Genomic DNA, 18,820 nt, shown 5'->3' with positions numbered 1-18,820 from the left:
TCATCACATCTGGTCTTAATGTTTTGGCTGAGTGATGACTATGCGTATTGTAGTTTGACATTACCCTTGGTAAATACTCCCAGGCTGTTGAACCAATAGCTGATTTTAATTATCCCACGTTTAACAGCCTTAGAGCAAACATTATAAACATCTGACTATGACGACAATTGTGACCTAACAAAAGTCTGTTCAATGGGTTCCTCAGCTCATCTTACTCTCAGATATTCAGATCAAGGTGTGATGACAGATGGTCTTCCTAAACAATTTTACTGTTCTCAAACTTAAGGCAAAATGTCAGCATTAATTGCTTGATTTAGAAAAGCCTTGTTTGCATGTTTACTACGTGCTAAAATACATAACAGACTGTTTGTTCAAGCTAAAACCTTTACATTTGACCCAGAATGATCCTGGCAACAAAAGAGCTGCCACTGAACATGCTTCTCAGACTCTTGCTTATCGTAAATCATAAGTCTTGGTATAATAGGCCACATCTCGTCTAAGATGGACTTCCCTGTGAAACTGTAGGTTTGCATGAGATTGAGCATAATGCGTTACGTAATAGTTGTACAGGGTTGCATGCCACCACGGCCCCGCGTTACACCCACCCCTACAGTGCACCAGCACACCACGCTCAGTGGATCCTGCCTGTCTTAATCCCACCCAGCCCTAATCCCGTCTTTAAAATGGATGGCCGTGGTGAGCCACCGCTTATACCAGTGTATTAGCGGAATCGCATAGCGGACTAGCTTAGCATGCTAGCGGCTGATGAACAGTGCCAGTGGATAGAATTAAGTCCAACCTCAGCTGGTCTAATGAATCCAAAACTACTCAGAGGATGGGTGTTATTGAACTGGCATCAATTCTGAAGGATTTCACAATGCCGGCACCATTTGAAATAATGCCTAAAACTTCCCAAAAAATAGAAAGGGTAAATATTAAGCCATCAAACACCTGCTCATTAGTCACTTTCAGAGGGATGTGCTTCATCTTAACACATTTTCCTCTAAAAGAGGATTATGGATGAGGGACAGAGTGCTGATAACTGCCTCCCACCACCACCAAATTTCACCAAAATGACTACAGGAAAAAGCAACGGACTGGCATGTCCTACCACCACTACAGGGTGATAGTAGCCTAGTGGGTAACACACTCGCCTATGAAGCAGAAGACCCAGGTTCAAATCCATCAAATCCAACAGTAAATTGCTTCAGGGGGGACTGTCCCTGTAACTACTGATTATAAGTCGCTCTGGATAAGGGCGTCTGATAAATACTGTAAATGTAAATGTGAACTTAAAATAGGTCACTTCATTGAAAACAATTCAAACACAGTCATAGTGTTCAGACCCGTTGGGATATAGGGGTGGGACAAAACACAGGCTTCAATCACAAAAAACAAAAATCCCCAAAATCCACCCCAAGTGGATTTGATTTCCCAAGATATCCCAAGTGGATATCTTGGCATTCTATCTCACACTGGTACCTTTCTGATGGTAGACAAGGATGGTATATACAGTACACAAATTGGGACAGGTCAACACAATCATGCAATTAGGGGAAAACTATACCGTAAGGGCAGTAGCTGACTAGCTATTGACTGGCTTTTTTTGTTACACAGCACACAATGAAATGTGTTCTCTGCATTTAACCCATCACCCTTAGCGAGCAGTGGGCAGCTATGAAAGTCGCAGTGTGTGGGGATGGTACTTTGCTCAGTGGCACTTCAGCAACACCTTGGTGGCTTGGGATTTGAACAGGCAACCTTCTGATTACGGGATTATAGGTCCAACCACAGCTCCAGCAATGGGAGCAGTGAAACCATTTATCATCTGAAACCATTTTATGTTTACTATGTTGCATTCTGGTGTCTTCGTCTTGTAAGTTACTTTGGATAAAAGCGTCAGTAAAAGCGTCAGTAAAGTAAACTCTGTGAATCCTGGTATGTCACCTAATTTTTAAAAACTTTTTTTCCACTGAATTAAAAAACTTTCTTTGCTGGTTTAACTTGTACGACAAACATAACAAACACACCACCGCTGGTCAAACTTGCTGGAGAAAACGAAAGCAGACCATAAGCAGCTCAAACTCGCTGGCATACCAGCATTAGAGGCTTTTTTTCAACAGGGCATGTGATACATTGAAGCATAAAAAATGGTTTGTAAAGTTGTTTAGTGGCTGTTACCAGACCTATCTATCTTGTAAAGATTTTGTAAAGAAATGATAAAGAACGTAAAGAAAGTGAAGAAAGTAAAGCGGGACACAGGATCATAGGTTGGGTATCACTAACAACCTACATACAGTAGTGGGCTTTGGGGTATGAATGTGTGTGTGTGTGTGTGTACGCACACATATGTATAAGGGGGGAAGGGCATGTAGCGGCTCACTGGGCATCTCTAAGAGTGAGTTATAATAATAGCCTGCATGGCTAACAATAGAGTTGTAATGGACACCTGTGCCATTGTTGGGAAGCACAGTTTCCTCTAATCGTTGGTCTCCTTTTACAAGTTAGTATGTAGCTGCCAGGGTGTGGCACATGCAGGTATGTACTGTATATACAACATGTGTATCCTTCAATGACATCAGTAATATTCCAATTCCATTATCAACTTTCACATCCACAAAAACTAGGTTTAAGGACAGGGTTATGAGAACTTATCATAATATCATAGTGCCTCTATTTAGGGCAGCCCAACATAAAACAAGCAAGACTATCATTTCAAATCAGTTCAGGTTTAAGAGACTTGACAAATTTAGGGCAACGTAAACAACACCGAGGGATTCCCTGAACCTTTTCTTTCCTAAAAGGCTACGGACCCAAAACACACAGAAGCACTAGCAAACAAGTCACAGATGGAGAACACAGACTGACTGGCTTAATATTTGGGCTACAAATCAAAATTCTGTTCCTTCTGATAAGCTCAGAAATCCTCTGTCTTGCAGGACATGTCCTGTTGGTGCTCTTAAAATGCACCTTGTGCTTCAGTTCATATAGTGCTGGTTCATGACCTGTGTAAATAGCAGTAACCTCAGCCTACAAGCTAAGTTGTACATTACTGCTTATAATTTAAGGTGGGGTAGTGGTGGCCTAGTGGTTAAGTGGCCCCATAATCAGCGGCCCCATTGCTTGTTCAAATCCCGATCTGCCAAGGTGCCACTGAGGTGGCACTGAGCAAAGCACCGTCCCCACACACTGCTCCCCGGCAGCTGTCATGGCTGCCCACTGCTCACTCAGGGTGATGGGTTAAGAGAAGAAGACACGTTTCTCTGTGTGCACTGTGTGCTGTGCTTTGTATCACAATGACATTCACTTTCACTTATTCCTTAGTCGCGGCTGCTGGAGCACATCCTAGGACACTGGGCACAGGGAGGTGCATAACAGGTCATAACAGGCACATGAGCAGTCAATCACCAATAAACAACATACCTTTCGGTACTGAGCTACGTTGCTACAACCTTACATCCAAGACATCTGAGCATGCTGACCCAGACTACCCTGAAACTAAAACTCATATTATCTCAATATTAAATTTGAATGCTGTTACAAGAGTCAAAGCTGAAATCTGCAGCTACAGCTGTGTCCTCTCAAATGACAGGAACCTGTGTGCCAGACCCTTTGAATCATGTGTTCATACAGACATGTTTGGTGATTTCTACAGTAGACATGTAAAGTGGCCGTTTCAGATAAATTTCTCTGAAGCAACAAAGAACGCAACACTAAAAGTGGCACTGTGTGCCCTGAAACTTTTCTATCATGACCAGAATTAAGGTTATTAGCAGCTTTTCTGTGGGATTAGAACAGATGGCCTATCCTTTGCTGCTAGCTGTTCCTGTTCCTTGTGCAGATGCTCTATCCCAGTCATCTATATATCACAATTTGCTCCTTGTCGAAGTCACTAAGCTCCTTACTCTAGCCCCTTTACTGACATATCAAGTTGAAGAGCTGACAACTTGCTTCCTACTATATGGCCCTTGAGAGGTGCCATTGTAAGGAGATCAGCAGTGTTATTCCTTTCACCTGTTAGTGGTTTTAGTGGTTGTGTAAGGAAGGAAACAGGGTAATCAACACTGCGCTGACATGCATACCAGTGCCGTTGAATAGACACAGAGTCTCACTTTACATAAATGTATGCAGTACATGTGCCAAACATGTTCTCACCAAACATGATTAAAGGTTTTTATGCCAATTTGTTTATTGGCATATTCAGCATAATTTCAGCATAAACATAAGTCTCACTCTATATTAGTGTGTTAATCTTATATCCAATAGGCTTCAGCATCTGAAGTAATACCATCCAAATATGTAGTTGTTGGAGATTACATTATTAATGTTCCTTTCACTAGGTTCCACTTCCTGCTAGTCCTTACAGCCATACAAAGATCAGTCAGTTGTCGTGATCTGTTGTTGTAGTATTGTTGATTGTGAATGCTTCAGTATAGTGTTACTTTCCTGTCACCAGCCAGGAGCTGACTGAAAAAAAGGCTGAAATTAGTTGTAAGCTAAAGCGTTTGTTTGAATACTATCATCTTTATCATCTGGATAATATGGACCTTGGAGTTGGATAGGTAGTGAACAATACATGTCTCATTGTATGTGTAATATTTCTACCCCAGTCCCATGAATCCCAATAAAATAAATATTAAAAGGAAATAATAAATTGTATTTTTTATCAATTTTATGAATAATAACAGGTAAACAGCAGGATAACAGTGTAGCAGTGCCTCTATTGCATTACATACATATATGACTACAAATCCAAAAAAAACAAAGTAGAAAAAATGTACAATTGTCTGTAATAGAAACATGACTTAGATGTGCACCTCTAACAGGCCAATAAAGACATCAAGAACCTCATCACTTCCTCTAAAGTTCAGACCTATAGTTGGCATTTAGGTGGAAACCCAAGAAGCTTTTATCGTATTATCCCACCGCTGACACTGCTGTGCTGCTGGCCGCCCGGGCCGCTGTATATCCCAGCATGCAGCAGGGCTCTTATGTAATGACACTACTGTACACCAACAGCACTGTACTGTGCTGAGCCTGTATAGCTGCTAACAAAATTACATAGGAACACTGACTGACGTTCTGCTTTTCTCTGCAAACACTGAACACACTAAATCATTTCATTTGCATTTTCTTTTATTGAACTTATATTTGAGTTTAGCACTGATGTATTAAAACAAGGAAATTAAAGTAATTAAAGGTGTCAGAATTATTCATAGAATGATTTCTTTAAATCTTTAAAAAAGAATAACTTGCTTGTCAAACTTTGATCATTGCACTGCAGTGCTCCAGGAATGAGCCAGGAACACACAATGTTAATGAAACTACTGAGAGGCATGACCTTGATTGGCTAACTGCTAGCCTATGGAACAGAATGTCTGTACAGGCTTTAAAATTGACTGATTATTTGAACTAATAGGAGCTAGCAGTGGACAACAATATCAAACAGTTTAAATCAATTAATAATGAAAAAGAACCATCATTTTAAAATACAGTCATTAGTCAGAGCTCTACGGCCATTTGGTGTTCTCTGTAGTGTGTGGAATCCCTCTCCATACATCCTTCCCCTGGAGGGTCAGAGAGGCGGGGGATGGGCAACTTAACTTACGCATGGCATGGAAGAGAGAAGTGTGGCTACAGAAGGCCATACTGAACAGTGAGAAGACAGAAGGTATATTCACTGGATTATTGCTGCATCAGGACTGGCATGGTGCAGCAACATGCAGCCCAAACCATGCATGGTTCATCAAAATGCATTGACATCATTACTGAAGACTTACAACCAAAAATTTATCTGAAGAGGAAACTGAGCATGGTTTATATTCTAAATACTTTCAGAGTCCAAAAAATGCTGTAATCATAAGAAAGCGTGCAAGCATTAAATCACGACATCATGAAGGTCTTATAATGGTATGCAGGGCTGAGCACATTACTTAAATTATATATTATAATATATCAATAATAACATCTCAATAATTAATTCAATATCTCTGTATTGTGAATATAGTAAAGTATAGTGAAGCAACATACAGTGAAGTAGCTGTCTATACTCAGCTCTAATGTGCACTGGTCCTGATTCATCAAGTGTAGCCACTTTGGTCCTGTGCTGCTGAATTATATTGATATGTGTGGTAACATACTACTGTGTAGTAATTATTTGCAAAAAAATTACCTCTTTACATTGCATTTGATTATTTAGATGTAGTTAATTTATGCCCATATGTCACCTTGTGAATTTGTGATTCAGTTGCAAATGCTTAGCATATAACACCATCCCTGCACATAACCTTAATATGATGCTTCACTTCCACACCCACCTCAGAATACCCTACAGACCTTTAACCTGTGATGGGTCAGAAGTGCATTCTGTCTCCGATTTTCTTTCTCTTTCTGCTAAAGACCACCACTTTCTTGCCTCTGTTCATGTTTCACTTTGTGAACCTTTGTGAACCTTTTCCAGCTAAATGAAAACACTCAAAATGTTAGAAGGTTCAGCCTTGTACATCCGCCCCAGAACTCTATTAGAGTGCATGTTAAGACTTCTCTGAACTTGTTTCCATGGTTACCATTAACATGATAACATCCACAATAAATCTCAATCTTAGTTAACAAGTGTCTGACAACGTGCTGTACACATTGATGTGATGTCATTACTAAACATTCAGGATCAGACCAAACCCAACTATAAAATTAATATGAATTGGTGGATTTCAGACATAGGCTAGCTCCACCCCACCCTTAGTGAATGAAAAAGCTTACTAAACTATTCTGGTACATTACAGAGCCATGCAAAGTCCATGGTTAAATAAACATATACCACATATTTCCTGTTCTGAACGTGATAAGGCCCACGTGACTGTTGAACAGTAACAGACGACTCAAATAGCCACCGAAACACAAAAAAAGTTATGACGTCAACAGCAGGCCCGGCCGACTATCTTGTTCCCCCTCTGAGTGGCAAATATCACAAAAACACTCCAACGTGAAAGGAAAAACAACAGGAGATGATTCACACACACACACACGCACACACACACACACACACACACACACACACACACACACACACGTACACCAGCCGTGGGTTTCTCTCAGTCCGTGAGTCATATTTACCACAGTGTTGTGCCACGCTTCCTTTTCATTAAAACGTAAAACAGCTAATATTGACCCAATGACTGGAAACGTCACTAAAAGGCCTCAGCGATAATCAACCATTCAGGACAGATGTAAACGCCTCGGCTCTCTTATCCTCCACGGATCCTGCGGAAGCCGTGAGCTCTCAGGTTTTCATATGAACTGCTCTATGGGGGTCTTTCACAAAAAAAAAAAAAAACATTTTTCTACACGAAAGTTGTTTGAAATGGTGCAATGTTCAATTCATAAATAAAAGTGGAGAATGCCAGTAGCAGCCGCAATCTGCAGAACTTTAAACCAATATGCAACCAACAGAGAAAGGCCACATCCAAAAACATGCATTTTACCACTCACACGCCCATTTGAAAGCTAACATCACACACTTACATGCTGGATAATGAGTCTTTGTGGTACTGACAATTTAAATATATTTATAATACATGCATGCCCAGAGGTCATCTCCATGAAAAACTTTTAAAGGTACTATAATTGGAAAAAGAGAAGTACTAGCACCATACTACTACTGTTCTAAAACGGTAGATATGTGGATATTGCTAAAGTTGATATGTAGAACAATGCAAAACGCATTGCTGACGCCTGATGTGTAAGTAAAGTCAGCCAAGCTTAGACCAGTGCCAGAGCATCAAGCTTATATGCAGCGAAGAAGGGGAAAAATGTCCAAAAACATCAACGCTTGCTCCCTGGTTTGAAGGTTAAAATGTCTGATTTCTTGCCCAAATGTTATATAAAGGCAACCCTTCTAGTATAATTGTAGTCATAGACTGGACATGTTTTTAAAACGCAAAACTTTTTTTAAATGCACATGGTCTGTCCTACTGTAGTTAATAGCAGGATACTTCTATTTGCACAATGCTGGCAGCAGGTGCTCCTGTATTATTTTAGAAATTGTGATCGTTATTAATATAAGAATACAAGGCAGCACATTTGTCAGTCACTGCTGCTGTGGGAATATTTTGACTCCTTGACACTTGCAGGAATCCCGAGACGCGTGGACAGCGCCGCGGTGCTGAAATCCGGGGAGCGCTGATTTATCAATACTTCGGCACCCGATCCGATCATTTTAACAACCAGAGGAAGAAACATGGCGCCGAAGCCCACGTCCGTCAAGGAACAAAAACCCAAGCAGCTTTCCGGGCCGAAACCGGAGACTCTCCAGCTGCGCGTCACGATGCGCTCCTACATGCAGCCATGTTGGATGTGGGGATGCGCGTCTGCCGCGAGTGTCTCGCGTCCCGTGGCCCACCCCTGCGGTGCGTGGCAGGCGGACAGCCCGGTCCACGCAGCGCTTCCGGCACCGCAGCCAGCAGCCCACGCCGGCGTCTCAAATGGACAATGGGTCGCGACCGCAACGGTAACAATGCACGGCTTACTTCAGCATCGACTGCTCTTTCTCGTCTTCTTTCTTCTGCCGATCCATGACGCCGAGGATGATCTTCCTCTCCTCCTCGGTGAGGTGACTCAAGTCCGGCATCTCCGGCGGAGCAGCGGCCGGGCCGCCCCGGGGCCCGAGTGGCGCCGACATCTTTATATGCAGCTGTTAAAGAAAAGCAACCGTATTAAATCAGATCCAGAAACGATCTTCATCGCAGCGGCGATTAAAGGTTAAAAAAAAAAAAAAAAAAAGAAAGAAAGAAAAACCGGCGAGGACAGAACAGTGGCAGCACCGTCCACACATCCCGTGTAAACAATAGTAGCCCGTGGGGTCACCACGCAGCCCGGGCTGCCGTGAAACGAGGAACATTCATTCATTCATTCACGCCGGCCGATAACGCGTAATATCCCGACATTCCCCGGTGCCCTTGTTCAGCGGGGTCGCCGGCAGAACGTCTAGTCGTGCATTCGGAACAACGCGGGCTTCGTGGGCACAAATGTCCGTGAACCGGCCACAGCAGCGCGCGGATGGTGACAAAATCGGTCCAATCGATTCTCCGCACAAAGAACATCCCAACAACGACGGCGAGCCCGACAAAACGTGTCCTCCTCCCGGAGAAGACGGAGTCCTTGCCTTGTCGAAACGCTGGTTATTTTGCGGTCATGTTAAATCCCGTCTATCCCATCGCTGACATCTTCTGGAAAGGGGGGGGTCCTCGCCTCTCGGGGAGGGGGGGGTAAAAGCGCCGATTCCGCCGTCCGCCGGTTCTCGCCGTCGAGCTCCCGCTCCCCCTCCTTCGCTCCGCGTGTCGCCGTCCTCCACGTCGCTAATTCTTCCAGATTTCTTAAATACACACACACACACACACACACACACAAAATAGACGCGACGGGAAGGGGGCGGGGGGAGAAAATCCTGACTGGAAATGTGGGCGGAGCGACGTGGGCACGTAGAACAAAGCGGCTCCGGCGGAAGCGCGCCGCCGTTTTTTTATTTCTAACCCGTGCGCGTTCGCGATCGCGCGCACCCGCCGTGAGAACCGGCGTTGCGCGTTCACCTCTCCTCCCTGCCACGCTGCGGAGACCGTGCACCTACCAACCGACGTCCCACGTTCAGGGAAGACGGGCCAGTGTGACTCGGAGGTCAATTCCACGTCGTCGTGGCGAGTTTCACTTCTTAACGTGCTAATCATTAATCCGATCGTTGCAGATTTTCCCTGCTTGATCTCTCGGTTCGGCCGGCATCAGGTGGCTGTCTGGGCCCGAGCGATGCAGATGATAGGATTATTGTACGGGCACATCCTTCGCAGGCCAAGCCTGTTGCTGATTAAGTGGCTGTGGTAGCACAGCTAATTAAAACTTTAAGTTGATTACAGATTTCAGTATTGTGTGTGTACTGTGTCTAGATTTACACTGAATCTTGAGGTCATTTAGAAATGTCCTCATTGCACTGCAGCTCTGCACCATATAATGCACCTTTACATTTATTTCTTATGTAACTACTACCTTACATAAGTACAGTGTGTCTCAATGGGCTTTGACGGGCCCTACAGTTGACACCCCGACACTTGACCCTTCTGCACACAAGGAATAACACAAAATAACACTAGGAGAGAGGAAAAAAGAAAGGAAGAAACATCTGGAAGGAGTGATACAGAGAGGGACCCCCTTCCAGGGTAGAGTGAGCCTGCAAATTGTGTCAGTGCAGGGTTGGGGATGATTTGTCCAAGAAAAGAAAAAAAATGTCCAGCAGGTGTAGTGGTGGAAATCACAAGTGTAGAATAGTGACTGTTCATGTCTGGACAGAGTAGGTTTTAGTCCAGTGTCTCTGTCTACACTGCACATCACTCATAATGCTACTGGTCCATTTGAAGATCCCTGAAACTTCACCATTATGGCGGTGGTGGCTGTGGTGACCCTGTGGTACATTTCAGGCGGAGTTGTCTTGTCAGCAGTTCATTGCCAGGGACCAGGATCCCTCTGGTGGTCTCTTCACTGGACCCTTCGATCACTGGTCTTTGGACCCTTAATTGCATGTTTTTGCACTACACAAGCAATACCACATTAGCAACATCTCTTAATTTCTGTTTCTTTACATGTCTATATGGTGTGGTGTCTATACATGTCTGATGTTGGACAAAACTATTGTTTTCCATAATTTCTAAATAGCCCAAAACAAAACAAAGTCACCAAATGTCTACTGCATGTGCAGAACTACTCATAGCAATTGTGGAAAGTGACAAAAGAGAACAAAAAAGGTCATATGGTTTTATTATTTTGGTTATTACAACTTACAAACATTTAATGAAAATCCAAGAGTAACACCTCATGACCAAAATATCAGCTGCACAACAGACACTCTCAGCAGTATGTGCAAAAGTCTTGTTTTCTGTTGTATTTGGTTCACTGAGATTCAGAGTCAGGCTGAAAAAAGGTCTTATACCAAATCAGTTCAGTTCAAGGAGCAGAAGGAAGGCTGCAGTCACACAGAAGGCTCTACTCGACATTCACCACGTGCTTCTGTCTCTCTGCGACAACGGGAACGGAGCCTGGCTTGCTGTGCTTTATGACATTCTTTTCCCTAGAAAGAGAAAGGTACACAGAAAACTATTAGAACAAGCAGAGATGCATACAGATGCTTCAATATTTAACAGACGTCATAACATACTTTTTAAAAAAGATCTACTTGATGCGAATATAATAAATACATTTTTACAGTATAAAAGCCAAAATAAAGAAAAAAAGTATGATCTATAATTAGCAGCGGTGGAGTAGAGGAATACAGGAAAAGAGACTATGCTGCGGCCTTCAACAGCAGCCAGCACTAGGCTGGCTGCCAGCCAGGGGGATCAGAGAGACAAAACACGGAGACAACGAGGACCTCGCGGCCCTCGGTGTCCCTGGAGCTGGGCCAGGACAGGTTGGGAGTACAGGTGCAAACAGGGCCGGCTGAGCGTGCTATGTAGTGCAGCCAACGGCGGGATGGGCCAGCCAACCTGCCCTCTATTACAAAGGCTAACTTCTCCATATTCATGGGACTCACCTGGCACGGGCTGAATAAAAGCGGGATTTTAAAAAGAAACTGAGCGCAGCGCCGTCTCTATGGCAACTGCTTCATGCTCCCCCCCTCCCCTTGTGCACCGCACCGTACACTGACGAATTAAATTCATCCAAATGACTATTAAACAACATAGAATTCATAAAAAACATCGTACTTTCTGCGACGAGACCCCAACATCTCCTTCAGCTCCCTGCGTTGCTTGTATATGTCCCTGGGCAGGTGGCGGTGGCGTGCAATTCGTCGGAGCTGAGGGTGGTGCTGGAACTTTTCCTTCAGCTTCTGGTTGTAGTTGTGTGCCTCCTTTTCTCTGGGAGAGAGCTGAGAGAACAAATAAGTCAAAATGTGAGAATAAAACAAATCCATTCCATTGGAAACAAATGGGAAAAAAAAAAGTTTGAAGAATAAGATTAATGCTGTTATTTCCCAACCATATCCACCATCCTTGACCTTCCTGAACAACCTACAGAGAAGGATTAACCTGCATCATCCACCTCTCAGAGCAGATCAGCACTTAGTAATATACCTGCAGTATAGTAGCATGATTTAATTGCTAGTAAACTTTCTTTTTCGTCTTTTAATGCAACTCACAAGGTGAAATACATTTTGGATGCCATAAAACATACAGTACATCACTTGACCAGAGCAAGATCAGAATCAATAGACGACAGAAGACAGTAACAGTAAACTCCCTCACACAGCTCCTCTCTCAGCCTCACTCTCGACCTCAAAAACATCCTGAGATCCAAAGGTTCCAGGCCAGGCTTCTTTGAGCGTGTGCCATTCTGGAGGCTTTTATTCTAATTAAAAGCAATGATTTTTCTCTGATTCAATTTGTTTAAAGAAAGGTTGATTGCTGCTGATTCAATCAAAATACACTGCTTCTCTAGACAAAATGGAGAGGCCATAGACAGTTATTTATGGCACTTTTTTATTTGAACATTTTTTTTTTTAAACAATTAAAAAAAAAAAAAAAAAAATGTAAAGCAGATTTTTGTTAGATAAAGGGCCTCTCAACAGAACACAGCCATCAAAGTGCAATATATATTCCACCTTGACTATGCTACAAAATGTGAAAATCTTGGCTGTGCCTACTATAAGACTTTCCTACACCATCATAGGCGTATGCATTAATGACATTAATAATGACATATCACCACAAAGGAGAAATACAAAATGGGACAAATATAGATGCATAGATATACAGATTGACACTTTGCTTCATAAAAAAGGAAATTTGAAGTCAGTCCATGCATCCTCTCTTGCTTTTAACCCCCTCAGTCAATAGCAGGGACAATCAAACAGAATTATGTGATATAATAATATACTGATATTCCGTGCATATTATTAACGTCACAATACTGCCATACATCAAACTGACATTTGTCTACAATATGATTGTGCCTTTCTAAGTGAAGAAGAAATTCTTATTAAATATTTGCCTACGTTTTTCCTATTTTTCCTGAAAGGACCTGGTAAAAACAATTAGATAGACCTAAAAACACCCTGTCTTAAAAAACAGGCAAAATAACAGAAGTCAGACTATGTGACCTCCACAATGTGACCCTTCCTCGCACACTGTCTTGCAACTCTATTTGAAATCAAACAGCAAGCTTTTAAAGATCAAACATGCGCTCTGTACTTGTCAAACATTTTCAAGAAAATGTCTGTTTTTCTGACAAACAAGGACTTAAAGCTGAACTCCAGAGGGAGCCTTGATTCAGCAGTAACTTCCAGTTTAATTAAATACACTCTTTCGCCACATGTTGATTGTTTAATGCTTCATTATTTTCTGTAGCTACTAGCTTTAAGTGATTGGCTGATCTAAAGTGCTGATAAAGACAGATCTTTATAAGTGCAAAGTGTCCAAATAAATCTCTTCTCTCTATGCTTACAGTATTACACAAGCCAAAAACTTGCCAACTCGAAGGAGTTGAGCTGCATTAGAGGAGCGGCCGCGCGCCAGAGCAGACAGGGAATGATAGGATGGGTGACAAATAAAATTAAAATATTCGATTAATAAGGATGCATTCCTGCACACTAAGGTGGTTTACATTACACTTACAGTATTTATCAGACGGCCTTTTTTTCCCGGAGCGACTTACAATACTAGCAGTTACAGGGACAGTCCCTCTGAAACAACTCAGGGACACAATGGCAGTGAGGTTGGAACCTGTGATTTTGTGGTCTTCTGGCGAGTGTGTTACCCACTAGGGTACTTCCACCCTTTTTATTTTGAGTGCCAAGTTGTCATGCTATGTGGGGGGAAAAAAGCTTATTCAATACAGGAAAGCCATTGAAAGCCGGAGTTGGGTTTGATCCAGCCGCAGTGACAGTTAAATCACACACTTAATAACCTGAGTGGGGAAAACCACTTGCGGGCCACGGCACCTTCTCAGGCAAACCTGGCACAAGCCAGCAGCGCTATAGCAGCACTCATCCAAAGCGATGCTCTGTACTTGTGAGCATCTATTAAAAGTGCCTGGCATGTGCCGCAATATGTTATGGGCCTGGTTGGTTGCATATTCACCACTGGACTGCATGGGCTCAGGGCCATTTAAAATAAAATGTACTGTACTGGTGATTGGGCTTGATAACCCTTTGGACATGACTATGCAATACTCCATTTTTCCATTGCAAATAGATTTCCTAAAATCAAAAGTGTTTTGTTAAAGGCAAAGAAATAAGAAAGTTGTGGCACAGAAAAACAGTACAGTGTGTGTCCGATACAGGGTAAACATGCACATCTGGCAATTTAGCCAAACATCACAGATCACCTGACTAATGTAAGACACCAAGGTATGCAGAAAACAAAGTACTCATTACGGAACAGGTCAGCAGAACAGCAAGCTCTCCTAGGGATAAGTTATGGGATAAAAAGCATTTGAGCCCAAGTACCCACCATGCCAACCTTAAATCTGAGCCAATGCATGTCAAAGTAATCATATTACCATGAGAAATAAGACTTTACAAAAGAATTTCCATGAATTTGCTAAATTTTCAAGGAAAAAGATCATATGTTCTCTGAAATATCTGTGTAAATGTGAATATTAAAGTCAGACAGGAAAAAAAAATCCCAGATCTTACCAGTCCCAGTTTCTCTGAGGCGTTGGCCTTCCATAACCGAATGTTCATCTCATCTGAGCCGCTGAGGATGTACTTGTTATCAGCAGACCACTTGACACAGATGACGTGCTGCATGCGTTTGGTGTGGTAGACCTCCCTGTGTGGTGGCAGCACAGCAACAGGTTAAATTTTATTTTAGAACCAGCAGAAAAACCATGTCCCCATGAGCACGAGGGCAGTTTGCTACATGGTCTCAGTATCAATTGATTTCTAAAGCACAGCAAAAAAAAATATTGTGCTTAATCATGAGCACAGGCTTCTGAGATGCCATATCAAGATCAATAGGCAGCCACAAATGCAAGCCGCCAACCCAGAAGGCCGCAAAGGTACCAGTCAATAGATATTTGCATCACGCAGTATATCTGAATTAGAGCTGCTAGTAATGTGATGAGGCACTTTGCATAAGTGACAAAACACTTGGAAACTAATGGCCAGCAACCCGCAAAAAAAAAAAAAAAAGTGCAGCAGGGCAAAACAGGCATTCATTTTAAAGGGCAAGGTAAACTGATGAGTTGTAGCTTTTTCGAACTGAACTCACACTACAGGATACTAAAAATATATTTAAAAAAAAAACTAAAAATACTGTTCATGCGCAAGCGCATTTAACCATCTATGTGTAATGAAAATGTTTAAATAAGAAAAATGTCTCTCTAATTTTCATTTCGTGTTTGTAGTTTTTTTTACTTTTTGGGAAAAATGAATATTTAGTGCCCGCCCTGACTTGTGGTCTTACCGGCTGTGGCCACCATCTTTACGGAAGATGCGGATTGTCTTGTCAAAGCTCGCAGACACAAACTCCCTCCCTGTGGGAGAATAGTCTAAATCCAACACCGCAGAGACATGGTCCATGTGTACAGTTACGGGAGCATTCAGACGCCTCATGTCATACGTGTACAAACTGTGAAGACAAACAGATAATATAATAAAGACAGTCGCAACAGATCAAATGTAAAAAACCAGACAATACAAATCAATTAAATATATGCATGTTCCAAAAAAATTGAGTTGTAGTGAGTTTTTATTTACAGGCTCAGGACAAGTTTTCAGTTTACTCAGCAGGGAACATCACAGCATATAAAAGAATAACCTACTTGTAGTCTTCATTCGAACATGTGAAAAAATAGGCTTCCATTGGGTTCCAGCATAGAGTGTTGCTCCTCAACTTCATGACAACCTGTGAAATTTTCAGTTCATGACAAATACAGCAAACCACACAAGCAACTACAGAACAAATGAAGCCCCAGGAACAAAATGCACTGATGCAGCAGGTGCTAGAGATGTACCTTTTTGAGAGGTGTAGCCTCTCTCATGTCGTAGAGCACTATGCTTCGGTCAGATGCACAGCTGGCCAGAAGCTCGGTCTAAAGGTGAGAAAATTCTTCTAAAATTGATCCTTTACAAAAATACAAAAATAAATAAAATTGCCATCTTGTAGGAAATCACCTCGACTGGGTTGTAGCGCACACAGCTGAAGCTGTCCACTCCCCAGCTGAAGCTGCGGACAGGACTGCTCCTCTGCTCGTCCCAGATGTCCACTGTCTGGCCGCAGGTCGCAAACGTGGCATCTTTCTGGTGGTGGTCGATGCCTGTGAACATGGCCTGTCAAACAGAAGATGGGTGGAAGTAAAGGTGAACGTAGAAGTGAAATGATTATGCCTGCATTACGATGCACGGCAAGCACAGCAAACAGTGACACAACATAATGTGTCCTCTGCATTTAACCCATCACCCTTGTGATCAGTGGGCAGCCACGACACAATCCTGCCCCGGGGAGCAGTGTGTGGGGACGGTGCTCAGTGGCACCTCAGTGGTGCTTTGGCAGATTTGAACAGGCAACTGTCTGATTATGGGTCCGCTTCCTTACTCGCTAGGCCACCACTGCCCACAGTATTGTGGTGTCAAAATGTTTTCTAGGGAGCACATAAAATGCGTATGGATAATAATATGGAAGTGTCCTACTTTTGTTCTATTCTACTCTTTTTTGCATCATGGGGAATATTGTTTTGTTTACATACTGTGTAACTAACTTATTAAAATGAACTTATTATCTTAGGTGAACCAGCATAAAGTATTCATAAAGCTTCACTGCAATCAAACATACCTTGCCAAGAATAGTGCTTAGTGGTTCCTCCCGTTCTCCATAGCCTGGTGTCTCCATGTTCCACTTTTTTACTGTTTTATCATCACCCACCTGTATTTATACACAGACAAAAAAATACCTATTAATAGAGCACCTCACAGGTCAGCATGAAACTGGACCAAAAATGCTACCGTTTACCGTGAAGAAGGATGTGCCGCAGAAACGGGAACAAATCCCTCTAACAAAGCCGTCGTGTGCTTGGATGGTCCTCACACACTTGCGTTTAGGAAGGTCCCATAATTTCAGCTGTCAAACACAGAAGGACAGCGGTCCACCCTTTCAATAATCAACATTTTCAACCAATATGAAATACTTTTTAAACTACCTCAACGTGCAGCTTTTAGTATAGTAAACTACACAATCTCACTATGTAGCCCTACTCAGCCAGAAATAAACTGCACCTGGCACACACCACCATTTAAATAGTTTGAAGGTACCTCTCCATCACACGAGCCTGACAGCAGAATGGATAAACTCTTGGAGTGTTTAGCCATGCAGTTGATGCCATCTCTGTGACCATCTAGGGAACCAACAAAGGGTTTGGCAAACACCCGCTCTAGCTTGGTGGCATTCAGAGCACGGGTGTACTCTCTTGGCACCTCGAACGGGTGCAGGGTTGGGTCATAGTTCCTGGGAACTGAGAAAAGAACATGTATGATTGATGATGATAATGATGATGATTGATTGATACTGTTCAAGGAAACATTTACACTGATTTCAGCTCATTCGTCAAATTAAATTGATTAAATCTAACTGCTGTGCTGAGCAGAGCAAGCTTTTCTAAAACCATGTGAATCTCTGGGCATACAGCACAGGTCAAAAGTTTGGACACACCTTCTCGATCAATGTGTTTTCTTTATTTTCATGACTATTTACGTTGGTAGATTCTCACTGAAGGCATCAAAACTATGAATGACCACATGTGGAGTTATGTACTTAACAAAAAGTGGAGACCTGGCCTACACAGTCACCGGACCTGAATCGATATTGAAGAGTGATGGCAAAGGAGCCAACAAGTGCTAAACACCTCTGGGAACTCCTTCAAGACTGTTGGAAAACCATTTCAGGTGACGACCTCTTGAAGCTCAGTGTGCAAAGCAGTTATCAAAGCAAAGGGCGGCTATTTTGAAGAAACATATTATCAAATATTTCACCTTTTTGCTGTTAAGTACTTAACTCCACATGTGTTCATAGTTTTGATGCCTTCAGTGAGAATCTACCAATGTAAATGGTCATGAAAATAAAGAAAACACATCGAATGAGAAGGTGTGTCCAAACTTTTGGCCTGTACTGTTTATCAGCATCTCATAATATAATCAGTTGTGTAACACACGATACAAAACTGTTTAGCATTTTTGGTGATCCGATTTCTGATAAACAACTGATATTTATATTAGTCACCGAGATCAGTTTTAGTAAAGTGACGTGCATCACATTATCTAAATATAAATGTTACTTTCCTGTAAACCACAGCAAGAGCTTTAGTTGTGGCATGTTTAATGTCATAATAAAACTTGCATTAGGTGTTGGAATTGCGGTACAATCTAAACGCAGCACGTTTCAAAATATAAAGGTAGCGTGCATCCTGCACACAAGCTAACAGCTACACGGTTTCGGAGGATCAACATTCTGCTCACCACGGTGAATGTCCTTCGAGGTTTCACGAACATAATCGTCGGGATTTCGGGACAGGACCTTCACTTTCATGGCCAAACTGCGATAATCAACGACGCGTCGCCAGTTCGTTGTATTTTCTATAACCACGACCAGCGCTGACCATCACATGGCTTGGAAGCGCTACCACTGTACCTTTACGGGAGCGTCATAGCCAAATGGCACATGTCGCCCTCTACAGTCCTGGAGGCAAGTTGCGACATTTAACGTCGACGTAAACGATCGACCCGTTACGGCATATATCAGACGCCCTTATCCAGAGAGAAGTTACAGGGACAGTCCCCCTGGAGACACTC

At 42.6% G+C, this 18,820-nt stretch overlaps 2 protein-coding genes across 44 annotated transcripts in view; both read right to left on the bottom strand.

Moving 5' to 3' along the window:
- Nucleotides 1-9,534, bottom strand: part of rims2a (regulating synaptic membrane exocytosis 2a) — a 111,178-nt gene extending 101,644 nt beyond the window's left edge. For 12 of the 43 annotated variants that reach the window (XM_028979720.1, XM_028979730.1, XM_028979708.1 and 9 more), the window contains exons 1-2: nt 9,161-9,533; nt 8,526-8,689 (exon numbers count right to left, since the gene is read on the bottom strand). In XM_028979720.1, the coding sequence (XP_028835553.1) occupies nt 8,526-8,677 (152 nt within the window). In that variant the 5' untranslated portion in view covers nt 8,678-8,689; nt 9,161-9,533. Of the gene's footprint in view, nt 1-8,525; nt 8,690-9,160 lie in introns of all 43 variants that reach the window. The other 31 variants (XM_028979729.1, XM_028979727.1, XM_028979732.1 and 28 more) reach the window with 6 other exon arrangements.
- A 1,245-nt stretch (nt 9,535-10,779) lies between these two features.
- Nucleotides 10,780-18,697, bottom strand: dcaf13 (ddb1 and cul4 associated factor 13). The gene is made up of 11 exons (XM_028980771.1): nt 18,488-18,697; nt 17,288-17,487; nt 16,989-17,096; nt 16,812-16,901; nt 16,154-16,309; nt 15,994-16,071; nt 15,802-15,884; nt 15,444-15,608; nt 14,672-14,807; nt 11,742-11,905; nt 10,780-11,107 (listed from the first exon to the last, which is right to left on the bottom strand). The coding sequence occupies exons 1-11, from the start codon at nt 18,555-18,557 to the stop codon at nt 11,023-11,025; spliced, it is 1,335 nt and encodes a 444-aa protein (XP_028836604.1). The 5' UTR covers nt 18,558-18,697; the 3' UTR covers nt 10,780-11,022.
- Nucleotides 18,698-18,820: the final 123 nt, after the last annotated feature.

Source organism: Denticeps clupeoides, chromosome 5 (genome assembly GCF_900700375.1).
Source record: "Denticeps clupeoides chromosome 5, fDenClu1.1, whole genome shotgun sequence".
Classification (NCBI taxonomy): domain Eukaryota; kingdom Metazoa; phylum Chordata; class Actinopteri; order Clupeiformes; family Denticipitidae; genus Denticeps; species Denticeps clupeoides.
Note: the sequence above shows the minus strand (reverse complement) of the source record. Positions and strands in the feature narration are given on the sequence as shown.

Bases quoted from the DNA above. Each gene is read 5' to 3' on its own strand.
- dcaf13 (XM_028980771.1), bottom strand. From the start codon at position 18,557: ATGAAAGTGAAGGTCCTGTCCCGAAATCCCGACGATTATGTTCGTGAA. The intron at 15,609-15,801 runs GTAGGTTATTCT...TTGTCTTCACAG, and splicing joins TGTTCGAATGAAGACTACAA to TTTGTACACGTATGACATGA. The intron at 11,108-11,741 runs GTACGATGTTTT...TTCTCTTTCTAG, and splicing joins TTGGGGTCTCGTCGCAGAAA to GGAAAAGAATGTCATAAAGC.